General features: G+C 42.5%; 1 protein-coding gene across 6 annotated transcripts in view; it reads right to left on the bottom strand.

Annotated features, from left to right (window-relative positions):
- Nucleotides 1–22,377, bottom strand: part of NPAS2 (neuronal PAS domain protein 2) — a 108,655-nt gene that overhangs the window by 26,751 nt on the left and 59,527 nt on the right. For 5 of the 6 annotated variants that reach the window (XM_072932671.1, XM_072932661.1, XM_041717622.2 and 2 more), the window contains 5 exons: nt 21,720–21,811; nt 18,329–18,418; nt 12,365–12,485; nt 11,225–11,338; nt 2,218–2,336 (listed from right to left, as the gene is read on the bottom strand). In XM_072932671.1, coding sequence (XP_072788772.1) covers nt 2,218–2,336; nt 11,225–11,338; nt 12,365–12,485; nt 18,329–18,418; nt 21,720–21,811 — 536 coding nt within the window. The remainder of the gene's footprint in view (nt 1–2,217; nt 2,337–11,224; nt 11,339–12,364; nt 12,486–18,328; nt 18,419–21,719; nt 21,812–22,377) is intronic. The other variant, XM_072932668.1, reaches the window with a different exon arrangement.

The raw sequence follows: 22,377 nt of genomic DNA, 5'->3' as shown, positions 1-22,377 counted from the left end.
ACAGGGACCCCATTTTCCCACCTTGATCCTTCTCTTCCGCCCATGTTCTCCCACCAGCCCCACCCCTCCCCCAATGGCTCTGCACCATCTTGCAGTGAGCCAGCCCCTACTGGGGGGAAGGTGAGGTTGGATTAATCCCTCAGTCCTTCTTCTGGCACCCCCTCTGATGGGAGGGATTGCTGGAGGGGCCCCTCTGTTAGAGGACCTCCCTTTGTAAGAGAGCTTTCCCCTTTGCTATGGGGGGGCCCCCTTCGAAGGGAGTGGAGCTGGAAACCCGTACCAGAGCTCCACTGTTTTCTTTCCCCTGAAACAGTGGTGCCCAGGTTCACCCCTATCTCATCTCCTAAATGTACCTTGCCCAAAGTTCTCTTATTATTTCAATACAAGTTTTCCCCATTGCTTGTGATAATTTGGAAATTACTTCTTGGTTTTAGTTGTATCTTATAGAAGGAAGGATTGTCCTCTCTAATTACTGCCCACAATGCTATGCCAACTTCACAATCAAATAATAAAATTGGAGAAACCACATCGCTGTTCGCTGCCTGCTACTGCTCTGCTAGAATTCAAAAAACCACAAGCATCGCATCATGAATTCTGCTTTCATCCTTGACACAGAATGTGTTTATGATAATTTTGTACCCTTTATCTTAAATTGTAATGTGGAAAAGATTTTTGCCCCATTCATTGTAACTATGATTGGTGTATCACTTTCTGATGTCTCTCGACTTACGTTTTCTCAGTAATTAGTAATGTTGCTAATTTGTTTTCACCTCAGAACTCCCTTCCCTTTATGTAAAGGGAATTGTAACTTTACAAATTGCGGGATTTGTAACTTTCTCTTCTTTCCCCCCTCCCCCCATTCCCCCTCCCCCCTTCCCGCACATTCCCCCTTTGTCCTGTGACCCAGCCCGCCCCTCCCCACGTGGTCCTTTGTCCCGATGCTGCATTCCCTTGTCCTTCCCCCTCCCCACGCGGTCTGTCCCTGGCCCCTCCCCGCCTTTCCCATCACCGCTCCTGCCTCCCCGCGGTCTCCGGAGTTTCCCTGCCCCTGTCCCCTGCCTATCCCTATTGGCCGTGGCTCAGGTTCCCCCCAGCTCCTGGCACGGGGTATAACCAAGCCCCGCTCCGTGCCCCGGTGTCTCGGGAACACGCTTCTACAATAAACACGTGCTTGCACCCGAGCCCCGTGTCGCCATTTCGTCTGTTCCTGTGCTAGAACTGAGCCTCGCAGAGCCTAAGGGGGAAAAGCGGCCATCACCTCTCCCCTGCTCCCGCCGTGCTCCCGCAGGCGCCCGCCCGGAGCCGGTCTCGCACGGCAACAGTTCAGGACTTTGTAGCAGTTAAAACTTTCTCTGGGCTGTTCAGCAGCTGCTTCCTGCCTAGCACTGGGCAGCTCATTGCCATGAGTAGCCTATTTTGTTTCCCTGTTTATTTTGAGATGCTAGCTACCCAAAGACAAGGAATTTGCTTTTAGGGTTCTCAGAGAACCATTAACTCCAGCCCTTGCGGTTAAGATTCATGGGGTGTGTCCGCACTTACCCGGAAGGGACTCGACTTGCCTGCAGGGTCAGGAATCAGTCTAGAGTGCCCTGCAAGTTTCAGAGCAATAATGGAACCAGGCCAAGGGAGCAGTGAATTCATATTGGTCACATCTCGATTATGTAAAAAAAACCCTCTTAAACTCTGGGCACAGAACACCTGATGCAGTAGTTCACATTTGTTAATCAGGGAACAGAAGTGTTAGGCATAAGTTTGGTTTGTCTATCCTTAAAACCACAAGCAGCTATTTTACTTCCAGGATCTGTAAGAAGGGAAACAAGCAGTAGTCCACCAAAGATGCTGAGGAGCACAAATGAAAGTGTTGGTGGTCATCTGTATCACAAAATCACAGAATCAGGTAGGCTGCAAAAGACCCTTGATACCTTTGTACATTGTCCCATCACAGGAACAGGAAGCAGCAATGAGGAACCAAATTTCAAAGTGACTTTGCAATTCCTATTGCAAGGAGGGTTTCTGTATCCTGTGCAATGAGAGCAGAAGTGACAATGCTGCCACAGATCCTGGCTTGCACTGATAATCCTCTACAGTGGATTTTTATGCATGAAATGTGATACCTGTAATCCATTCAATTAGCAAAACTAAGAACGTTCTGTGTTACCCCATTTGAAAGTGTTTAGTGAAGCTCTGAAACGCACAGGACTCAGGGTGAGCACTTACCTTTAAAAACTGAGGTGTTGCCAAACGAACAGTTGCAACAAAGCAGATCTGCTTTCCTGGGGATGTTCTGTAAGCCCTTGGGACAGCCTCATCAAAGCCGTTGCAAGAGGAGTTAGGCACTAGTTAGGGAAAAAAATGGGACCTGGAGTCATGTGTTATATAAGATTTGCTCTCCCTGAATATTTTGCACACTCCAAGTGTACTAATACTGTTTTTATTCAGAGAAGTGCTCTAAAAGCTTTTAAAGCTGATATGCATATATTTAAATCCAAGTCAGTCATGTTAGGCAGAAAGGCATCAGAGCTTAACTTCAAATATGAATTTTACAGGTTAATCCTCATAAAAGTAAGGCCAAACCTTATTACAGAGCATAAACCAGTTTTCTGGAAAGAAACCCCACGCATCCAATTGCTCTTTTTCACCACTCACAGGAAAAAAAAAAAAAATACATGCTGCAGAATGCCTAGCACTGTAACTTCCATGATGCAGTGAAAAAAAGTGTTGGCAAAGGAGGTAGCTGAAGAGAGTTCGTCAAGTCATCAGTGGCAAACACCGGGGCCCACAGCCAGCGAGGCTTCATCAAACTAGCAGGAGGATGCTTGTGATTATTGGCTGCTGAAGAATGCCTTCCCCTTCTGCATCGAAAGAACTGTCCTCAGTATGCTCAAGCTCTCCTTGTTTTAAAGAAGACGAAAAGGGACCCTGTGTATGGCACTGGCCTCCAGAGATGGGCACATCAGGCGAGTCTGCAGAGGGCCTGCTGTATCCTCCAACACTGAGCAGAGAAAAAACTGGATGTGATGTGGCTACACAGTTTGTATAGGCTTTTAACCTGCATCTTTCAAGATTGCATGGCTTCAGTTGCTTTGAGAGCCCACTAGCACCTCCTGCCACAGAGATGCAAAAGGATGTGCTGCTGAAAACTAGCCCACAGTCCCATGTTAGAATGACATAATGCAAATTATTCCTCCAAGTTCAAGCTGTTTACAGATGGTAATCCTACTCCCACAGCTATGAAAGAAAACTGTGTGCCGGGCTGCAGTGGGAACTGGGCTGGATTCTTGCCCTGCCTAGCTGACTTTTTCCCATAGGGGTAGAGAAGTTCCTATCTAGCAGCCAGAGTTCACCAATATGAGGTAATTTAATGCTGATAGGGATTAAAACTAATATGAAACTCTCTTTCCTTACTATTAGGTCCTATATACACCTTCATGAAGTTTCAGACAAATTGGATCTTCTGCTTGGGGCAAAGCATTACTGTGAAATTGAAGAGCTTTGTATCTATATGGGGAGAAGATAACTAGCCACTTTTATCCTGGGGTGCTTCTGCACTAGGATTTCATTCACTGCCACAAATTGCAGAGATGGAAGAAGTCTCAAGTGAGACTTGGAACCCAATTCAACCTAGTAAAAGCATTAGAATATTGATGCATTACTGGTAACAAGGATATGAGGGTATGAGACAGAAAAGAAAGTTTGCTGAGTGGAATTCACACCTGTGATTAAGTGGTTTAGGCTACTGCATGCACAATATATATTACACCAAAAAGGAAAAGAGAAGTTCTTTATCTGAGAAGACAGCACAGATGTGAACATCCACAGAGATCCAAGTCCTCTCTCAATAGCTGAGACTAGAGAGCATGGCTGACTGGATATAGAGAGAAAAAATATGGGAAAAATCTCCTCCTTTCACCAGCAGAGCACATGTGCTTTTGGGACTCCCTAGGAATATGTGTTCCATTTTGATCCTGGAGTTATGTGTATATATGTGGGCTTCTATGCGATTATTAACACAAAAAGCTGAAAAAAAGAAGAGTTAAGTTCTACATGACACACAAGTAGCCTAAGTAAAGAGTTATTGATCCATCTCTGATATTAGCATTTAGTGCAAGTCTGTTGATTTCTGTAGTTGGTTGCATTTAAAAAATAATGGGAATGCTATAAACCTGCATTATGGGCATTAAGAAAAGTTACTTCTGAGCTTGCTATGTAGTATGTTGTGACATCTGAAATCAGTGGGGCTGTTTCTCTCTGTAATAGCCAAGTTCAATAGCAAATTCTTCCAGTCTGGGGTCTAAGATATGAAAACAAGATACGCATATTCAGCCTCCAAAATACAGATATGATAAGTTAACCTAGTTAGTGAACCATGGGCTTGCAAATGACACCAGTTGTAGAAGGAAGTGGAGACTGAGTCACACCAAAGAGAGCAGATGGCTTTTTTATGTCAGCTGTTGGATGTAAACAGCCACGAGCCTGAGACATATTCCCAGAAGGCAGCAGAATACATCCCTGAATGTGGCATTAACAAAATAGGATTATCTTTCCAACAGGTAAATGCAGTAGTAAGAAGGGTAATAATTACTGTGTAGGATAGCTAGGCAGTAATTTGGGATTTCCTCACAACATTTGGAAATGATGAACTTAAGCAGCAGTGAATGAATAAGCCCAAAGAGATGAGACACAGCTGGCCTGGCTGGATGTTATCCTGTCTTTGAACAGCTACTGTGCCATCTCATACTCAGCTGCCTTTGACAAAGTCCAGAGCATTAAAACCCTCAATGATGCAGGCAGGTAGCAACTACATTGTCAAGTACATCTCCATCTGAAAATGACAACTACAATAACTGAAAGGAAAAAACCACATTTGCTTCTGAATTATTTTGCTGCCTGACTTAGGTTGTTGGTATCTTTTCTTTCCACAGCTCTATCTACACAGCCTGCTTTGCTTTCGCAGCTGGTCAGTGAATTTCAGCCTTTTTTGGATGATGAATTTTGAAGTGTAGTTAAAAAAAGAGGTCATTAGAGTAATTTTTAAAAAAATACAATCCTGGTATAACCTTTTAAAAAGGCCTTCTGAAAAATCATACTTTATGACTCTCCAAGTCTCTTTAAAAGAAACACAACATCTTAATGTAGCAAAGTTCAGCAGTGAGCTTTCTGAGAGCACCACAGAAAAATAGTGGAACAGAAAATATAGGATCAAGCATGAGGCTATGGTGATATTAACATTTATATGTCAAATATAGGGCTTGGAGTGCTTTTGTCAGAAGATGCCTAATGAAAATGTTAGGCTGGCCATAAACAGTTGGGCTTGGGTAAATGAGGGCCTGTGTGTTTCACAATTACATGATCGAGACATAATATTTTGAGTAAGGAATCTGAAGGTCATGTGACAAAGCTAAATGCATAATCAGAAAGGTGAAACAGTTGTCCCATATATATCAGCTTGCTGATGCTCCTTAGCATGAATTTTAATAGTTTTTGTGGTTACCTATCATGCCTGTTTCCCCTAGAGTACCATAAAATTCTTTTGTAGAAGTACTAAATACCTGCAAGTATCTTGTAAGACACAAAGAAACTGATTTACCTATGCAGAGATCTTTGTTTGATTTTTCTTTTGTTTATTTTATTATATTTTTTTTTGAAGACCAGGACACTTGTAACAGAATGTTACAAATAAATAATATACGCAAGGAACTAAGCCCTTCACTATCACAGACAACAGGATTTTTATCCTTAGGGGGAGAACTCATGCCATATGAAATGAATGAAAATATGTTTTAAAAACCCCAGATGCCACTTTATTCAGTTAATAATAGTACAGCAGTCAAGTCGCTTGGTCATCTTACTTCAACTTGGAATGTGTAAAACATAATCTTCCTAAGATAGGAAAACTCCTCCTTATGCCTCCTTCCTACTTTGTCAGGAGATGTTAATGTTTAAAGAACCAGTCTTAGTGACTGTCAAACAAACTGAACAGCGATTTCAAAAAATACAAGCCAAATAAATACAGACCAGAATAAAATAAAATCTTTTCATATAAACTAATTCAGGCCTCAGATGAACAGAATATTTTGCAATTGATAGATATAATGAAGAAATCTAAAGTGCTGGTGGCAAGCCAGACTGCTCTCAGTAGCCATGTAGATGAGTAACAGTGACACTGTCCACACATCACCTATCCACTTGGATCTACTCTCTCCTCTTTCATCCTCCTGTTTCTCCCCTGGCCATCCTGTGCTGATATAAATCCCAAGTAGATTCCTTAGGACAAGAATGGTGTCTCTTCTTTGCATAGAGAGCCTAGCATGAATGCTGCATATTGTTAGCTTCTAGGATACTGTTAATAGCAAATAATAATATGCAGCTGTTGGTTCTGATCAAAACATCTATTTTGGATTGAGTTATTCTTGTTTCAGATGTTTCAGCATATATTTATCGAGGCTCAAGATCAATATATCTTCTGTATTAACTGTTTACTTCTTTTAAAAATTAATTCAGATGCAATTAATTTTTCTGAACGTTAAGACTTTTTTCCTCAACATAGTAATTTTCTTGATGTTTATTATTATATCTGAGAGATGTATCAGCTAACAGTAGCATATCTACTATTAATAGTATTCAGTAACCAGTTCCATGAGTTTCCATGTAATTGGGAACAAAAATGCACATTTTTAAATTCTACTATAATATTACATTACTTGATTAGGAACTCTTTTCACATAATGCTTATCTACTTCTTCAAGAGAAAAGCTTCAGGGATTTTGGATGAAAGGACAGATCTATCACTTAAAAGATGCTGGTGGTCCTTTTTAATATTGATTAACTTTTTGAAAGGGAGGACCCTGGTTTTGTCCCTTTCAGGAGTTTTTGGGAGGACCCTGGTTTTGTCCCTTTCAGGACTTTTTAAGTAAGTGTGTCACTTCAGAAAGAGGATATCAGAGCCAATATTTGGATATATAATTATGACAGATATTTGTGTGTTTACAAATGTAGAATCAATTTTCACAGGAGAAATAAATCCAACCCATCTTATCATTTCTTATCTGAGTGAGCTATTAAGCAGCTTTGTAAAATAGTGTATTCTTACTCAATTTGACATTTTATACGGGAGCTGAGCACTTCTTGGATTTTTGGGGAGGGTTACCCTTTTTACTTGCCTTCCCCCTCAGCCCTCAGGCAAGACTGGGTGTGAGCCACTGTATTATTCATTGGTGAGGCTGATATGACTCTCTCTCCTATCAGGTATTACTGGTTAATAGGTACAGTGATGCACTTACTTCCCTCAGATGTTTGCAGACATACATGTCTCGTTAAAATCTGGGCTGTAGACCCAGAACCTGAAATATATAAAAATATTGAACAGAGTTCCTATTAACAAATAAAACAAAAACCCTGATCATCTGACAGCAAGTAGGCATTTCTCACAGAAGCAAAGAGGAATTCCACCTTCCCTGTCTGAGTGGCCCATGGGCCACTTCCTTTCCTCTCACGGGACGACTGAATCTTCACATCAGGTTACAGTCATGCTTTTCTCATTGAAGCTTAATTAATGATGATTATATAATCCTCCCAAATGGAAAATCAAATCTCTTGTATTTGATTTAGCACAGCCAGTGACTCATGCAGGCGCTCTGCACAGCTTGCATTGCTGTCTCGCTGGTCAGCTGCTCTCGCTTGGGTACAGCCAATGCAATGGGGATTCACTCATGTGCAGGCAGCTCATGTCATCCCTGGTGCAGATACAGCTGCAGAAATGTTCTGCAGTAGGGCTTGCAGAGTACAGATTCCTCAGGACCAGTCAAAGTGTGCACACTCTTGCTAATCCTGGCACTGGGCTGTGCAGCTTCTCTAGCCTGCAGCTGTAGCTGACCCTAGGAGCTCCAGAGACAGTGATCTCCTGAAAGACTGAATACCTGCTGTGAACTGTGAGAGCTTTCCTGGGCAATTTCTGGGCCCTGTACATGCATGCCCCTGCTCTCCTGGGATCAGCAAGGATGCCTCTGTGTGCGTAGCATGGGTTCGATGTAGATTGTGTGTGATCTGACTCCCTGACAGCAATTCTGGTGAGAAGTCACCTTGGCAGGTATCAGGTATTTGTCCTACTTCAGCTTGAAAAAAATTATCTTTGGCATCTTAGTATAACAGCCTTTAAAGCCTCAAAGCTCCCATAAAGTTAGGGAGAGCAGCTAAGCCCCTAACTGGCTTTCTAAGCTGCAATCCTTCAAATTAATCCATTCAAACCCATCCTTATATGATGTTCCCAGCCAGAAGTCAACAATGTGATTAACGGAGAAGGTATGAGGGAGGAGGAAGGGGGGCAAGGTGACTGGGAGCTCACATGCATGACCTCCTTGCCCCAAGCACCAACACTGTACGAGCAATGAACAATAATAAAATAAGCCTAAAGAGATGATAATTCAAAGGAGGTTACATAAAAGGCTATGTGGAAGTAGAATAAAGCTAGTGGCATTTCTGATGAAGAGGGTGAATTAGGACCTACCAGTTCTTAAAAACATCAGCAAAGGTTAAATGTCAAGGAATGGAGACAGATTTACACCTGCTACGACTCTACATTAATGACAATAGAATAGCTAAGTATCCTGGTAGGATATAATTTGCCCAGGGATAAAAGAACTTCCCTGGCCATAGAGGCTCTGGCATCCTTGTGGCAGGGAAGGCAGAGTGGGCTCCGAGTATGCTCAGCAAGTTATTGGAAACAAAGGTAGGAGTCTGCATTGGGTGACTAAAAAAGAATGCAGGATTTGTATTTAAAGAACATCCTGTATCAGTCTCCCATGTGTAAAAACATGCTCACACTTTCACTGCTGTGAAAAGCTACAGGGAAAAACATTCTTCAATACATTCATAAGGAATGTCTCCTGCTAATTAAACCTAATTTGCAATTTCTGTCTTTCTCCCCCAGCTAACTCTTTTCTTATCTTTAGTTTATAATCTTTCCTTCACAAACACCTCCAAAAAGCAGGCTTTGGGGCCAGCTGATATGCATAGGACAAATGCTGCCCTGAGTGGTATGTCTCTTCCACCACCCTTCCCACCCCTCTCTTTCTTGCTCACTTGGCCTCACACCTGGAGGACAGATGACTGGAGAATGTGTATTTATTTAACAGGAGGAAAAGAGGGCAATTACCGCCAGGTCCAACAGGTGACAGCCCTGAGGAGCACGGGCTGGGGGATGTTCCCTGGTAACTGTGGGCCAAGCAGAGGCAGGAACCCAGCCCAACACTGCGCCCACCTAATGTTGAAGTTGTTTGTGCCACAAGTCCCTGTGCCAAAGCACAGGTGCTTGCCCCCAGCCCTTGGGTGGCTTCCCCAAAGGGGGGAGCATTCACATGGTGCTCACTTGAGCTGATTCTCCCGTGCCTTGCTCAGGGTGCAGCTGGCTGGTGCAAGGAATCCAGTGGATCCAAGGACAGCCGCTTTGGAGGTCTGCACCCTCCTCTGGCTGCTCATCCTGTAAGCCAAGGGTATCAGCTACCAAGCAAACAGTTTGCTGCTGCTACATATGAGTCCAGTGCACTTGCTTCCACCTTTGCTGGGAGGCAGCCATGGGGGTGACTCCCAGCCAAAGGGGAGCAGTGCTGGACATGCACTAGTGAGGCATTTCCATCAGGCTCTTCACTGAACTGGCAAAACTAAAGTCAGATGGCAAGGGAGCAAGGAAGCACCATCTCACAGAGCCAGGCTAAGGCTGCCCCTCCCTGTCAACCAGAGGGTCACACTGCAGCAAAGATGGGAAGAGAGTGAAGAGACAAAATAAAATGAAGAGTTAGAAAAAAGTGGCACAAAGGGGGAAAAAATGTGAAGAAGAAAGTACATGACTTGTTTGAAAGCTATTAAGATGGAGTCTTTGGAAAATGATTTGGTGTCTTCTGAAATCAATATGTTCCCATTTAATCTCTATGCATTAAGATAGGAAGATATCTGTAAGGTAAGTTTTATCATTCTTCTGAGAAATAGCCACTGATAAAATTGCTGGGATGTGAAATCCTAACCGGTAAGGGGGCAGTATTAATGTCATGCCAAAATAAAGGGCTGAAAATCCTTGAAGAAAATGGATCAGAAATTCCCCTGGTAGAGATGTATCCTTATGAGTCAGCACCTGAAATCCGGTTTCTGCTCTAGAAAACAGAACAGCTTGGTGTGCGCGTCTGTCAGGCAGGCGCATTTCACTTCATTCAAACTAGAAAGCATACAGGCAGCTACATTTTTTTATACAAATAGAGCCTCAAATCAGATGGCACCAAACAAGAAATACATCTCTCCATCCTGCACGTAGGTTTCTATTCTAGTCATGTGGAGCAAAAGCAGAAAGTTAAATGGGGACAGGGACATTTTTTTTCACAGTGTGGCGTGCAGTTTTTGGAAAGCACGGTGGGGAATTTTTTTGCAGAGGATGACCTATTTGGAACAATACCAGCAACTTTGGAAATGCCACTCTGGAGTTCAGTCAGGCAAGTAACTAAAGCAAACTTGGGCAGGCAGGAGAAGGAAAGGAATAAAAGAGTATTTCATTTCTGACACTAATGGTTGTGCAGCAATCTGTTTGTTAGAGAACGGATGAGGTGGAAATCTGCTCTTCATCCCTTGAAAGATGGTTTCCCTGGACTGACTGTGGTGCATTAGTGACTATGCTGACTGCATGTCTTCCCTTTTTTTTCCGAGAGTATTGGGTTCTGCAGTGCTGGAGAGGAATGCAAAATGGCAGCTGGAGAGGGAGGTGGGTGGCAGTGTCCTCAGCCGTTCTGATGAAACGTGGCGCTGCTGCCTTTCCCAGGATTTTGCAGAGAAGGGTAAGAAGACAGATTTGGCAGGTTTTCAGTTCTGGCATGGAATTTGTATTTAATGTAAACCAGCAGATAAAGTAGCAAGATTATAATTTTGCTAATAGGTGGTGTCTTAGCACACAGTATTAATGAGCACAAATAAACCCTTGTCTAAACCTGTCATTATTTGCAAACTTACCCAGAGTCCAGGATCACTGCAAGTGAAGGGCAGTAACAAAAGCAACTAACACAATTTCACTCATCACATGTACTCATCCAGCTATTGCAACTCAGCCATGAGAGTCGTGTGAAGCAAAATTTATCCCGTAATGTTAAAAATAGTTCTGTCAGTTAAAAGCCTGTCTTGTTCAATGGAGCAATACTTATATTTTATTTTACACAGCTAAATTAACATTTATACAACAATTAAAGCTTACCATTGCTGTAAGACCGAAAATTTCCTACAAATTTTATGTATTCATATGTTGGAAATTCCTTTGGGTTCAAACTTCCTCTCAGAAGATGACAATAAAACTCTAGTTCATTGTCAGCTGGATTGTTAAAAGAAGAAGAAGAAGAAATAAATATACTATTTAAGCTAAACACAACCAATGGTGTCTTCCAACCCCAATCTTGCAACTGGCAGCACAAGAGCAGCTTATTACCACTCAGGAGTCCTAAACACCAGTGTGCTAGACATTGCAGGACCAGAGCCTCTGCAAGAAAGCCTTGCAAGGGATGCAGCTTGCTCAGCACTGTGCACAGGTGTGCCTGCAGCTCAGGGACAGCTTCGGAGACTCGTCCTTCTCTGACACCACCTCATCACAGGAGCTACACAGCCCTAGCCTCAGTGCAGCAACAGAGAGAACTGGGTTCTTCACTTATTGATTTTTTCTATTTAGGCTCCTCACAACTCAACAGCTCGTGTTGGCAAACTATGCTTAATTACCCCAAAACATCTATTAAATTAACTTTGGCATATTAGCTATGAGCTGCAGGTTTTGTATGATGCAGTAGATTGGGCAGATGTACATCTTACATTATTGTGTCTATTTTGGTTTTCTGCATCTTACCTCCTAGAGTGAGTAAGGCTGAGGAAGTAAAAATATTTACAAGGAAATCAAAATTCAATTGGAAAAAGAATTACAATAGTTTTAGAGGTATTTTTTGTCTGTAAGGTTAACCAAAGGTACACCACATTAGCTTATCTCTTACTTGAGATAAGTAAGAACATTGAGAACAACATCTTACTTGAACAGGCTGAAATATCAATTAAGATGCGATTTGTCTCAGGCGAACTCTCAATTTCCATCAGCTAACCTATTTTCCTTAGCTGTCTCAAATGATATGATATTTAATAATTAACATAACTGCAAGTAGTCTTAGCCTAGTAAAATAAAGGCAAAGAGTTTCATTTAAAAATAGAACCAAAGGGTCATTCCAGGTGGCAAGATCTTTTTGAAAGGCTATGAACCTAATTTTTTTATTGCACATAATATAAAAAACTCTTTCTGGGAGAAAATTTTTTATCCTGCCTGTGCTTTTTAATTTACTAGATAAGATAAAATGAAACTTACTTTTTAAGTAATCAGATGAGGCAGAATCTGTCATAAGCATACAAGAAGATAACATCTTATAAATTTCTGAGTGTTCTTGTTCTGGGAGGAAGTTTAACAAATTCTGATCCAAGACATCGCACTGCAAAGAGAAATAACTTTTGAGACAAACAGAAATATCACAACAAGCAACACTTGCAGAGATATGATACAAAGCCTGTGGCATTCGACGGGAGTTTCCTCACTGATTTCCGGGTACTCTAAAACAGAGGGGGAACCTGTTGGACAAACTGAGTGGTCACTTCTTTGTGGGCTGGTTGTCAGATTAAGTCTTAGCAATCAGCAATATGTAATGTTTCTCAGAGACCATCAGATGCAGCAGGTATGTCCACAGAATTAAATTACAAGACCTGGGAGAGGGCTGGAAAAGGGTGTCTGGCTCCCCATACTGCTACTGAGCTCCGTGCACAGGCCTGTTCTGGATCATTGGAATTTGTTCTCTTCCTGACAGAGCCTGACTTGCAGGAGCAGTGAGGCTGAGAGTCACCCCAAGTCAGCCAGGTCAGTCGCAGATCAAGCCCCTTCCCAGGGGATCTTCTCAACTCCTGGGAAATGCCCTTGGGGTGGCAGGTCTTGCTCCCCACTTCCTTTATCCTGGCAGGTGGGAGCGGGGAGAAGGGGACTTCCACGTCTGAACATGACTTTACACCAGTTAGTCTTCAGGGAGGGGGACTTCACAGTGCCACCAACACAAGCCCTCCCTCTGGCCAGCCATGAGCTGAATATCCACGTACCTCCAGCCCCATGATCAGCTGGTTTGAACCTGAAATCCATCCAAAATAAAGGACCTGAGATTTGGGAATGGAAAGAGGAGATGGATTTGTGCAAAAGGCCATGGCTGGTCCAGGGTGGAGAAAACAACGAGTCTGTTGTGGGCTGCCAAGAGGAAGTTCTCCCTGTGCTCAGTGCCGTGACTAACCCAACAGAGTGCATCTGAAAGGAAGCCTGAGACAAAGTGACCCTCCAATGGCATTGACTTACATCTGTCCCACTTGAGACTACCTCAGACTGAGCTGGCACACTGACACAGCTTTGTGTGTCATCAGAGCAGCTTCTATCAGACTCTACAGTCATGCTGAAAACATGTAAGCTCTGTATGAGATTGGCAAGTTATTAACCATCATCTATTTGTGTAAGATTGTGCTTTGGTTTCCATCTGCTTTCTATTCATGCTAGCTTTTCTCTGTGGAATTCCTATTTAGAGTAGTGAAACTTATTGAGCAGACTAAAAATCAGAGTGCTATGCTTTATACATACACCTTAACAGGAATTGCTTTAGATGATTCAGTTATAAGTATTATATATGCTCATTACTTGAATATTCCTGTTGTGAAGAATACTTAAAAGTTATTTTTGTGGCTTTAGTTTGTATCTTATTAATGTGAATCCTACTGATACAGTATATGATAAAGGGTTTTTATATATGTATAAATACTTACATACACACTTCTATATGCACATACTGTACTTCACAAAATATAGTACATTGTTTCATGTATTTTTTTTTTTTTTTGTGCATATGAAGAAAGAGCCTTTGACAGAAAACTGCTCTGTTGAGTTCTGTTCAAGGCTTAGGTGCAATCTTAGAAATGATTTTTTTTCTTGTAGATGATAATGATACCACCAGGTTAATTAATCTCCCATCTACTCTACAGTAACTACAGGAAAACTAGATGTGAGCCATCACCACTCTTCTAACTGAAACCTTTTGTCTCATAATGTGACCAAGCTCCAATTCCAAACTCTTGTGTCTTGCAGAGGTTTGGCACACCTATAAAACAGTGCACGGAACAGAATATCTGGATCCTGTACACATCGAGACTTTAACAATGCTCTTGAATCAATATGTCAATACAGAATACATTGCTAAGTCAAACAGAGAGATGGAAGCAAATACTCCACTGTCTCACTGGAACTGCAGAAAATGCCAAGCAAGCTATTCACAGCTAATTCTGCACCAGACACAAAGAGCAGACATCCAATGCCATGGCAAAAAGGTAGGTGATAGGCTCTGCAAAGGGATCTGGACAGACTGGATCAAAGACCTGAGACCAACTGTATGAGGGTCCAACAAGGCAAAGTGCCACATCCTGCCCTTGGGTCACAGCAACCCCAGGCAGCACTACAGGCTGGGGGCAGAGTGGCTGGAAAGCTGATCAGTGGAAAAGGACCTGGGGGTGCTGGCTAGCAGAAACTGAACATGAGCCAGCAGTGCCCAAGTGGCCAGGAAGGCCAATGGGATCCTGGCCTGCATCAGAAATAGTGTGGCCAGCAGGACCAGGGCACTGACTGCCCCTGTACTCAGCACCAGTGAGGCTGCACCTTGATGCTATGTCCAGTTCTGGGCTGCTCAATTCGTCTCACACTGAGGTGCTGGAGTGTGCCCAGAGGACAACATAGCTGGGGAAGGGTCTGGAGCACAGGTCTTACAAGGAGCAGCTAAGGGAGTTAGAATTGTTTAGCCTGGAGAAAAGGAGGCTCAGGGGAGACCTTATCACACTCTTAAAACTATCTGAAAGGAGGTTGTGGTGATGTGGTGGTTGGTCTCTTCTCCCAGGCAACCAGTGACAAGACAAGGGGAAACACCCTTAAGCTGCACCAGGGGAGGCTCAGGCTGGACATCTGGAAACATTTCTTCATGAAAGAGTGATTAAGCATGGGAAGAGGCTGCCCAGGAAAGTGGTAGAATCACCATCCCTGGAAGGGGTTAAAAAATGAGTGGACATTTAGTGGTTTAGTGGGCATAGTGGTATTAGGTCAAAAGTTGGACTTGATGATTTTGCAGGTCTTTTCTGACCTGATTCTATTGACAAAACTTGACCATCGGTGATAAAAATGGATCAGTTAGAGGGGAATGGTCTGCAGTTCTGTCTAATTATTCTGCAGTGAGCGTTCTGTGCCACTGGCTGAGACACCCAGAGTATTGCTGAATGAGATAGGCAAAGCAGACAAAAGATAAACTACAGTGACTGTGGGTAGACTTGTTAGATGAACTATGTTAATGCACAGTTATGCTGCTAAGCCTGAAATCTACTCTGCGTCTTCAAATCTATGGATCATGCTAAGTGAAGCTTTGGAGTATTTACTCCTAAAGCTAAGGCAGGAAAAGAACACCTTTGCCTACATGGATGCTTGTCTATTCTAAGTACAATACATCAAATTCTGCAATAATGGAATGCATAGTTAAAATATTTCTGCAATTTCAACAAAACAGCTGTATTCCAGAATGGAACTCCTTTCTCATAATTTCATTGCTTTTACTGGGGGATGGGGGTAGTGGTTAGGTGGAAAAATTCTTGCTCCAGGGAAAAAAAAAATCTAAGGATCTAAGCAAACATGGTGACTAGGAAAAGGATGGTGGAGGGCTGCAAATGAGACAGGTTTCTTTCCCAACAACACAGAAAATAAAGATGGCTATGCACTTGTATGCTGGGATTTGGCCCAGCATATGAATCTGCATGTCCTGCACTGATTCCCACTGCTACCCTGTAACAGCAACACAGCATGATTAACTTTTATACACTGTTAAGGTGCTATGTCCTGGATTCTCCCACCCTGACATTTACCTTATGCACCCAACACAGCACAGCAGCTCCTTGAATTTCACTGGGTAGCCCTGGAGAAGAGTCTCAACCCTGCCAGGGACCTTCTGGAAAAGCAGGCAAGAAAGGACAGGGAGGACCCTTCTCAAGAGACTACATATTCTTGAAGTTGTAATGTACCACCTGACTGGCAAATGCTATGAGCTGTGATCAGATTTCACTTCAGTTAGAGTCACCCCTACCATGTGAGCTAGACCTCTCCATCTCAGCTGACCCTACGAGTAGTCTCCAGACCCCATGAAAAAAAAAAAAATTACAGCAGGGGAAGTCTGTGTTTGAAAATGCTCCATGGAAGTATGGGAAGCTGTGTTAAAGAGAACCAGATATATCTGTTTTCAGCACTGGAGCTTTCATGATTTTAATGAAAGAAAATATATCAGTTTTCTTAACAGAAGCCCTCAGAGAGCCCTGCTCTGCATTCTGCCCAGTTTTGCATTCCTTTCATTGCTCAAAGCAGAAGATTTGCAGAATATTTTTCCCTGCTGTCAGAGAGGAGAAAGAATTGGTATTTTGTCCCTCAAACAGTGACTGAATTTAGCTTACAAATAGATCCTCGAGGTAAACAAAATAAGCCACACAGATTTTCCAAATATCACTCTGATGAGTTTTAAAACTTAAAAAAACCAAATGACAAGGACAACAAAGGAGCAAAATACCCAGTGTGCACCGAGATGCACCCTCAGCTGGGTCCCTGCCCATGGCCACAGTGATTTGCCAATCTGGGGCAGGCAGAAGCCTATATTCCTTGCTCAGTTGTGACCTCTGGGATGCTTTCTCTACATGTGTGGGCTGGTGGGGTAGTTGTTAACCATTACCACTCCAGCAGCTCCAGGAAGGTCTGTTCCACCTCCAGCCTGGTCAGGTTGGTCCCTGACTTGGACTGCCATGTGCTGCTTTTATGCAAATAAAAAGTAATGTCAACTTTTATCCTTATTTTGGGATGGATACCATGTAAGGTTATCACACAAAGCATGTCATGGGGAGAAAAAACCAATTTAATTTCTGATGGGCCAACTCAGGAATTATAAACCCGAATCCATACATGTTCAGTCAGGGCTTCAGACTCCAGGCACAGGGTCTCAAATGTGTCTTCCTGAAGAGGAATACTTTTCTGCAGCAGATCTATCATCTCCACTAAGAACCAGTATTTGAAAGGGATACCAATGAAACCTCCAAATGATGAAACACAAGGAAATTTCATTGAAATCAGTAAGTGTATGAAAACCCCATAGCCTGTGTGTAGGACAGAGCTCTCCCCAGCCTTGAAGTGAGGCAAATGTCAGAAAATAATCGAGTACTGGTCTTCTGTACTGTTGAGGATGAAAGAAAACTGAAATAGATAGACTCAGTTCAATCTATTGTTGCATAGCAATATTTTTGCATTTACCAGGAGCTGCTCTTTCATCAAGTTCCTTTTGTCTCAGAAGAAAATAATTTTTGTTCTTATTCCAGCAAGGTAGTGTTGTGAAATACATTTGTCTGGGTGGAAAACATAACACATATTTGGTGAAAAACTAAATGAGAGAAAGAGAGTTGTAATTTTCTTAAGAACATGGCAGGGGGTAATACAATAATGATTTGGCAGCTAATTTTTTCTCCTGGGCATGTATTTATTTGAGACCAGGGTACTAAAAATGAGTGTGAGGATTAATCCATAATTATTGTGCCATTTCTCCTAGAGCAGCCTTAGCAACAGGAGCAGGGTTTGGAGCAGTCCCTCTCCCCTGCTCCTGCAGCCCAAGCCAGTGCACACGGGAGTGTCTCCTGGAGCAGCAGGCAGACACAAGCAGCTGAATGTGCCGGAGCACTGGCTGCACTGGTGGAGGGTTACACCCAGCATCCGCTCCTGCAGCAGCTCCCTTGGGATAGCACAGGGGAGCTGCAGGGAGAGCTGTCAGCAGCCTCTGGCTAACTCCAAATTCAATGGGGTTTTTGTCCTTTACCTCCCTGGGAGCAGAATAAGGCCCTTAACAAGATCCTCACTGGGCTGCCAGCAGCGCTGGTGCTATTCTCTGCTAGCTGAGAAATCAGAGATGGAAAAGATCAGCTGGGTCATCCTGTCCCTCCCCTGGCCAGACTATTCCTGCAGAGCTTTTTCCATTCAAGCTGAAGTGCCTCATAGCAACAAAAATCTGAAGGGTATGAATCAGACAGAGAAAGTGCAGAGCTGAGTAAAAGCAGCAGCCAGCATAATGCAGGGACAAACTCCCTCACCACATTTTCAGGAAAACACTACCCTCAGCACTGTTATACACCTGCTTCTACAAGTGCAGTGCCCAATTCTACAATGTGTAGTAGAAAAAGCAATGCCAGAATTACTCACCGGTAAATGCCCTAGAAGAGGCGTGATGCTGTCAGACACATAGATGATGCTTCCACCTGTGGTTACTGCTATAATGAAGCCATCTAATGCCTAAGGAAAACAGACAAGTTGAGAGTGCTTTAATAGCAATGAGTGGTGTAAACAGGACATCTCATAATGTATTGATCAAAACAGTTTGACTTTGGCACCATATTGTTATCGAGTTGTAGGAATGTTATCTCAAGTTGCAGAACAGTAATTCTCTGATTTTACAGTTTGATTTAACTTTTACAAGATTCTTTGTAGTCTTGTAAAACCTACTATTGAAGCAACAAAGGGCTCACAGGAACATTTCATGTCTCAGTTTTTAAATTAATCACACATTTTAATAATGCAAAATGACTAAGACTGGATCCCTTGGAAGTTATTAAAATGAGCATTTGAGCTCTGTGTAAATATCAAAGGACGATGAAAGGGATGCAGTTCTATCTCAAAATGGTACTTCTCTGCAAACCCCATAAATCACAGTTTGTATTAATGTAACATTGTATATTACTGGGCTTTCATGTAAGTAAAGGCAATGCAAATTATCAAATAATCCTTAGCCTGAGTTTTAATTGAGTGATTTATTTTAAAGGTCATGGTATTAGATTACTCATTCCAAGACAAATTCACCCTTCTGCAGAGTTTCTTCCTCACTTTGGTCCCATCTTGTGGTAAGCCCCTTCACTTCTAAGACTGAAGGGAAATGTCAGCCTTATCCCCACCCTCTGCACAGGAGCAATTTCACCTTCAAAATTAGTCTCTTCTTTGTCTGAGCTGCCAAGTTTTGAGCTACGTTTTGATCAAAATTAAACCTAGGTAGAATTTCGGATCTAAGGCAAGATTAACTTTATTTTTTTGGTGATTCTCCTCAGAGTGAACTAAAGGTAGATGATCTTCAGATGACTGTAAGAAGAACATCTCAAAAAATTAAGACACAACAGTAGGTGCCCAGGTAATATATTAAAACTTTCCCACTGTCATTAGGGAGTCACTGGTGAGGCTCCCAACCCTTCAAGTGGAGCAAGTCTGGGTCCTTCCTGTCAGTTCCCTGATATTCTGGAGTCAGCTTTGCCAGCAGTACTCGAGCAGCAAAGGCACTGCAAACATGACTGAATCAGAGCAGTGTTTGACTATGCTCCAGTGGCCATACCTGCTCAGGAGACAGGTGTACTGCAAACATCCTGACCAGAGAGCCACGGCGTTACAAAACCGTACTGCAAATCCAGGCCTGCCTCCAAGCCAGACTTGCAGTTGATCTTGTAAGCCACAGCACATCCTCCCCCCCCTGCTGACTTCAATAAGGAAAAGAATTCTGAGAACACTGGAAAATGCTAATTGTTAAAAAAAAAAAAAAAAAAAAAAAAGGAAAACACAAAGCCTTGAATAAAGACACAAACATATGTTCCTTTTTCCAGAGAATGCTGAGCACCCACAACTATTTAAGTCAATGAGAATCTGCTGGTACTTCAATCCTTTGAAAAGCAAGTCAATAACTTATACCCCAGTAGAAGAGTGAGTGTTTAGCATCTCTGAAAACCCTCCAGCTGGTATAGTTAGTTTGATTTTGTTAATCTAGGTGCAGAGAATATGTTTTTCTCTAGTGCAGCACATTCAAGCTGTTTTCTAAAAAAGCATGATAGCTGTTAACCCATAGTAGAGAGCAGTGGTTCTACAAGGCAGTTGGATCGTGCATGTTACTATGGTGAAGGTTGCTAGTTTTTAAAAAATCAACTCTTTATTTCATATCCAATGCAAATTACACACACTGACTCATATCAGAACTTTGTGGTAAAATCAAGTTAATGTGTTCACATATAAATCTCTTTTTATTTACTTGCAACTGGACATTCCAACATTAGGAGAGCCTTTTTTTCTTCAGAGGTTTTACCATTGCATCAGCCCTAGACAGACAAACAGAGCCTAATGCCCACTGTAATTTGGTGACAGCCTTTTCAATGTGGTAATAAAAGGCCATTTTCAGGAAAGCTGATATATTACTGCAGTCAATTATGCCTTAAGTCTTTTGAATTAGTGCTCGGAAAAAACCCTTCCCATCTTTTAATAACAGGATAGGAAAAACTTCAAGCAGTCTTGTCCAAATGCTAATAAAATAAGATTAGTAGAAAGGCAAAATAGCAGGGAATGATGAACATCTGGCACAACAGGACATCCAAATACCCAATGTTATTTCGAAGGGCATGGAAAATCACAGTAGCAAGAAGGTGATTTATAAGCTGGGAAACCAAAAGTGATTGTTTTAATCTAAAATTGTGTAGCATACAAGTAGAATCAACAAAGACCCAACCTGTCAAAACAACAGTCAATTTACTGCTATCTGAGGGACATATTTCAGTGCAGACCGAAGGAGTTATGTGTGTTAAGTTCCTGTGCACAGAGATGGAAATGGGCGGTTGTCAGAGCAATGGGAGCAAAGTGTCTCATAAAACTAGTCCAGGGAAGTCTCATCACAACAAATTGCAATGGCCAAAGGGCTGCCAGCCTCTGGGAGCCAGCAACGTGCTCCAATGCTTCTCCTCGGTGGTGAAATTCTCCCCAGCATCCTTCCCTGCCCATCACCAGAGCCTGGATCATGTGCCATATTCACATCATTTGTGGGAGGAGAAGCTTGTTCTCAAAAGACACTATAGGGCTATGCAACATCTGTGTGTTCAGTACAGAAGACCCTTGCTAAATGCAGTTCTAGCTATTACTGAGAGAGAAAAATGCATTCTAGAAACTCGTTTGCTTTTCATTTTGAACCTACATAAACACCATTGCATCACCTCCCTTCAAATCCCAGCTAGCATTAAAAGAACCTATGCTATAATTGAAAAACTATGATTGCAAAATGCTAGACTAGGAAGTGTTTGATGAGGGCCTTGAAAATCAGAGTAGAAGTACCAACTGTATCAAGCCAAGAGGAGCTGTCAGGCTTTATCTGCTTGTTCAGCACCTAGCACTAGAGGGACGCGACACCACTGCATTTCAGGTGCTAATCTTGCATAAATATTAGATGCTAACGCCACCTTCCAAGAACAGGAAGTTCTTGGAAGTTCTTGCCCTTTACCTCACCTCTGTTTGTAAAAAATATATATATATAACCTGTGATTTGAATCTTTGTCCTAACTGCTTTTCTTGGGAGTCATTGCACAGCTCTGCAGGCTGTGGCAGCCCAGCGCAATGGTACTGCTGAGAGGGAAGAGCAACAGGTGGGGACTTTAATCCCTGTGACAGCTCTGCTTGATGGTCAGATACAGCAGTTCCAAAACCCTCCTCTTTTGGAACTGCAGATGACAGTTTGTTCTAAATGCATGGGCATTTCCATAAGTGCTAGACAAAATTAGGAAAGGTGTATGTGCATGTTTACCTCCAACATCAGCTGGGTGAATTCTTCATTGCTGAGAAATGAAGGCTTCCAGTCCTGCTGAATTTCAGAAATCTCCGTCTGTGCTGAGACTTCTAGACAAATAGAATATTTACATGTTTAAAATTGAAATTAACTTCTATCTTGAAATATTACATATGGGTTGCTATGAAAAGAGAGAAATAACCTTTGTATTCAAAACTTGCAGTTTTTGAGCCCTAAATGTTTTTCTTATTTTTTACTCAAGTCAGCTTGTACTGACTTCAGTGGGAGCCTGTATTGACAAGGCCATTGACTTCAAGCAGCATTACTGGAGTATTGATCAAAAGGTAAAACCACTTTGCATGAAATTAAAATCAAGGAAAGGATTAGCATGTGTCCAATTGCTATTTACAATTTACAGGGTCAAAATCAGGATGCTAGAGAGGCTTCAGCCTATAGCTTCTGTGCTGAACAGAACAACAAGAAAGTTCCTTCAGAGAAGCCCCAAAGGGCTGTGATCCCAAACTGCAGAGCTATTGCTCTGTTTTCCAAAGGGAGAGCGAATCACAAGCATTTGCAACAGCTTTACACTGGTGCAACTGCCACCACCCTCTCCCTACATTCAGCCACATGGTGCAGGGCAGCCCAGGAGAAGTAATGGAGCACCAGCATCTCATCC

The sequence above is a fragment of the Taeniopygia guttata genome, chromosome 1 (genome assembly GCF_048771995.1).
Source record: "Taeniopygia guttata chromosome 1, bTaeGut7.mat, whole genome shotgun sequence".
Classification (NCBI taxonomy): domain Eukaryota; kingdom Metazoa; phylum Chordata; class Aves; order Passeriformes; family Estrildidae; genus Taeniopygia; species Taeniopygia guttata.
This window is presented reverse-complemented; position numbering and strand designations above follow the sequence as displayed.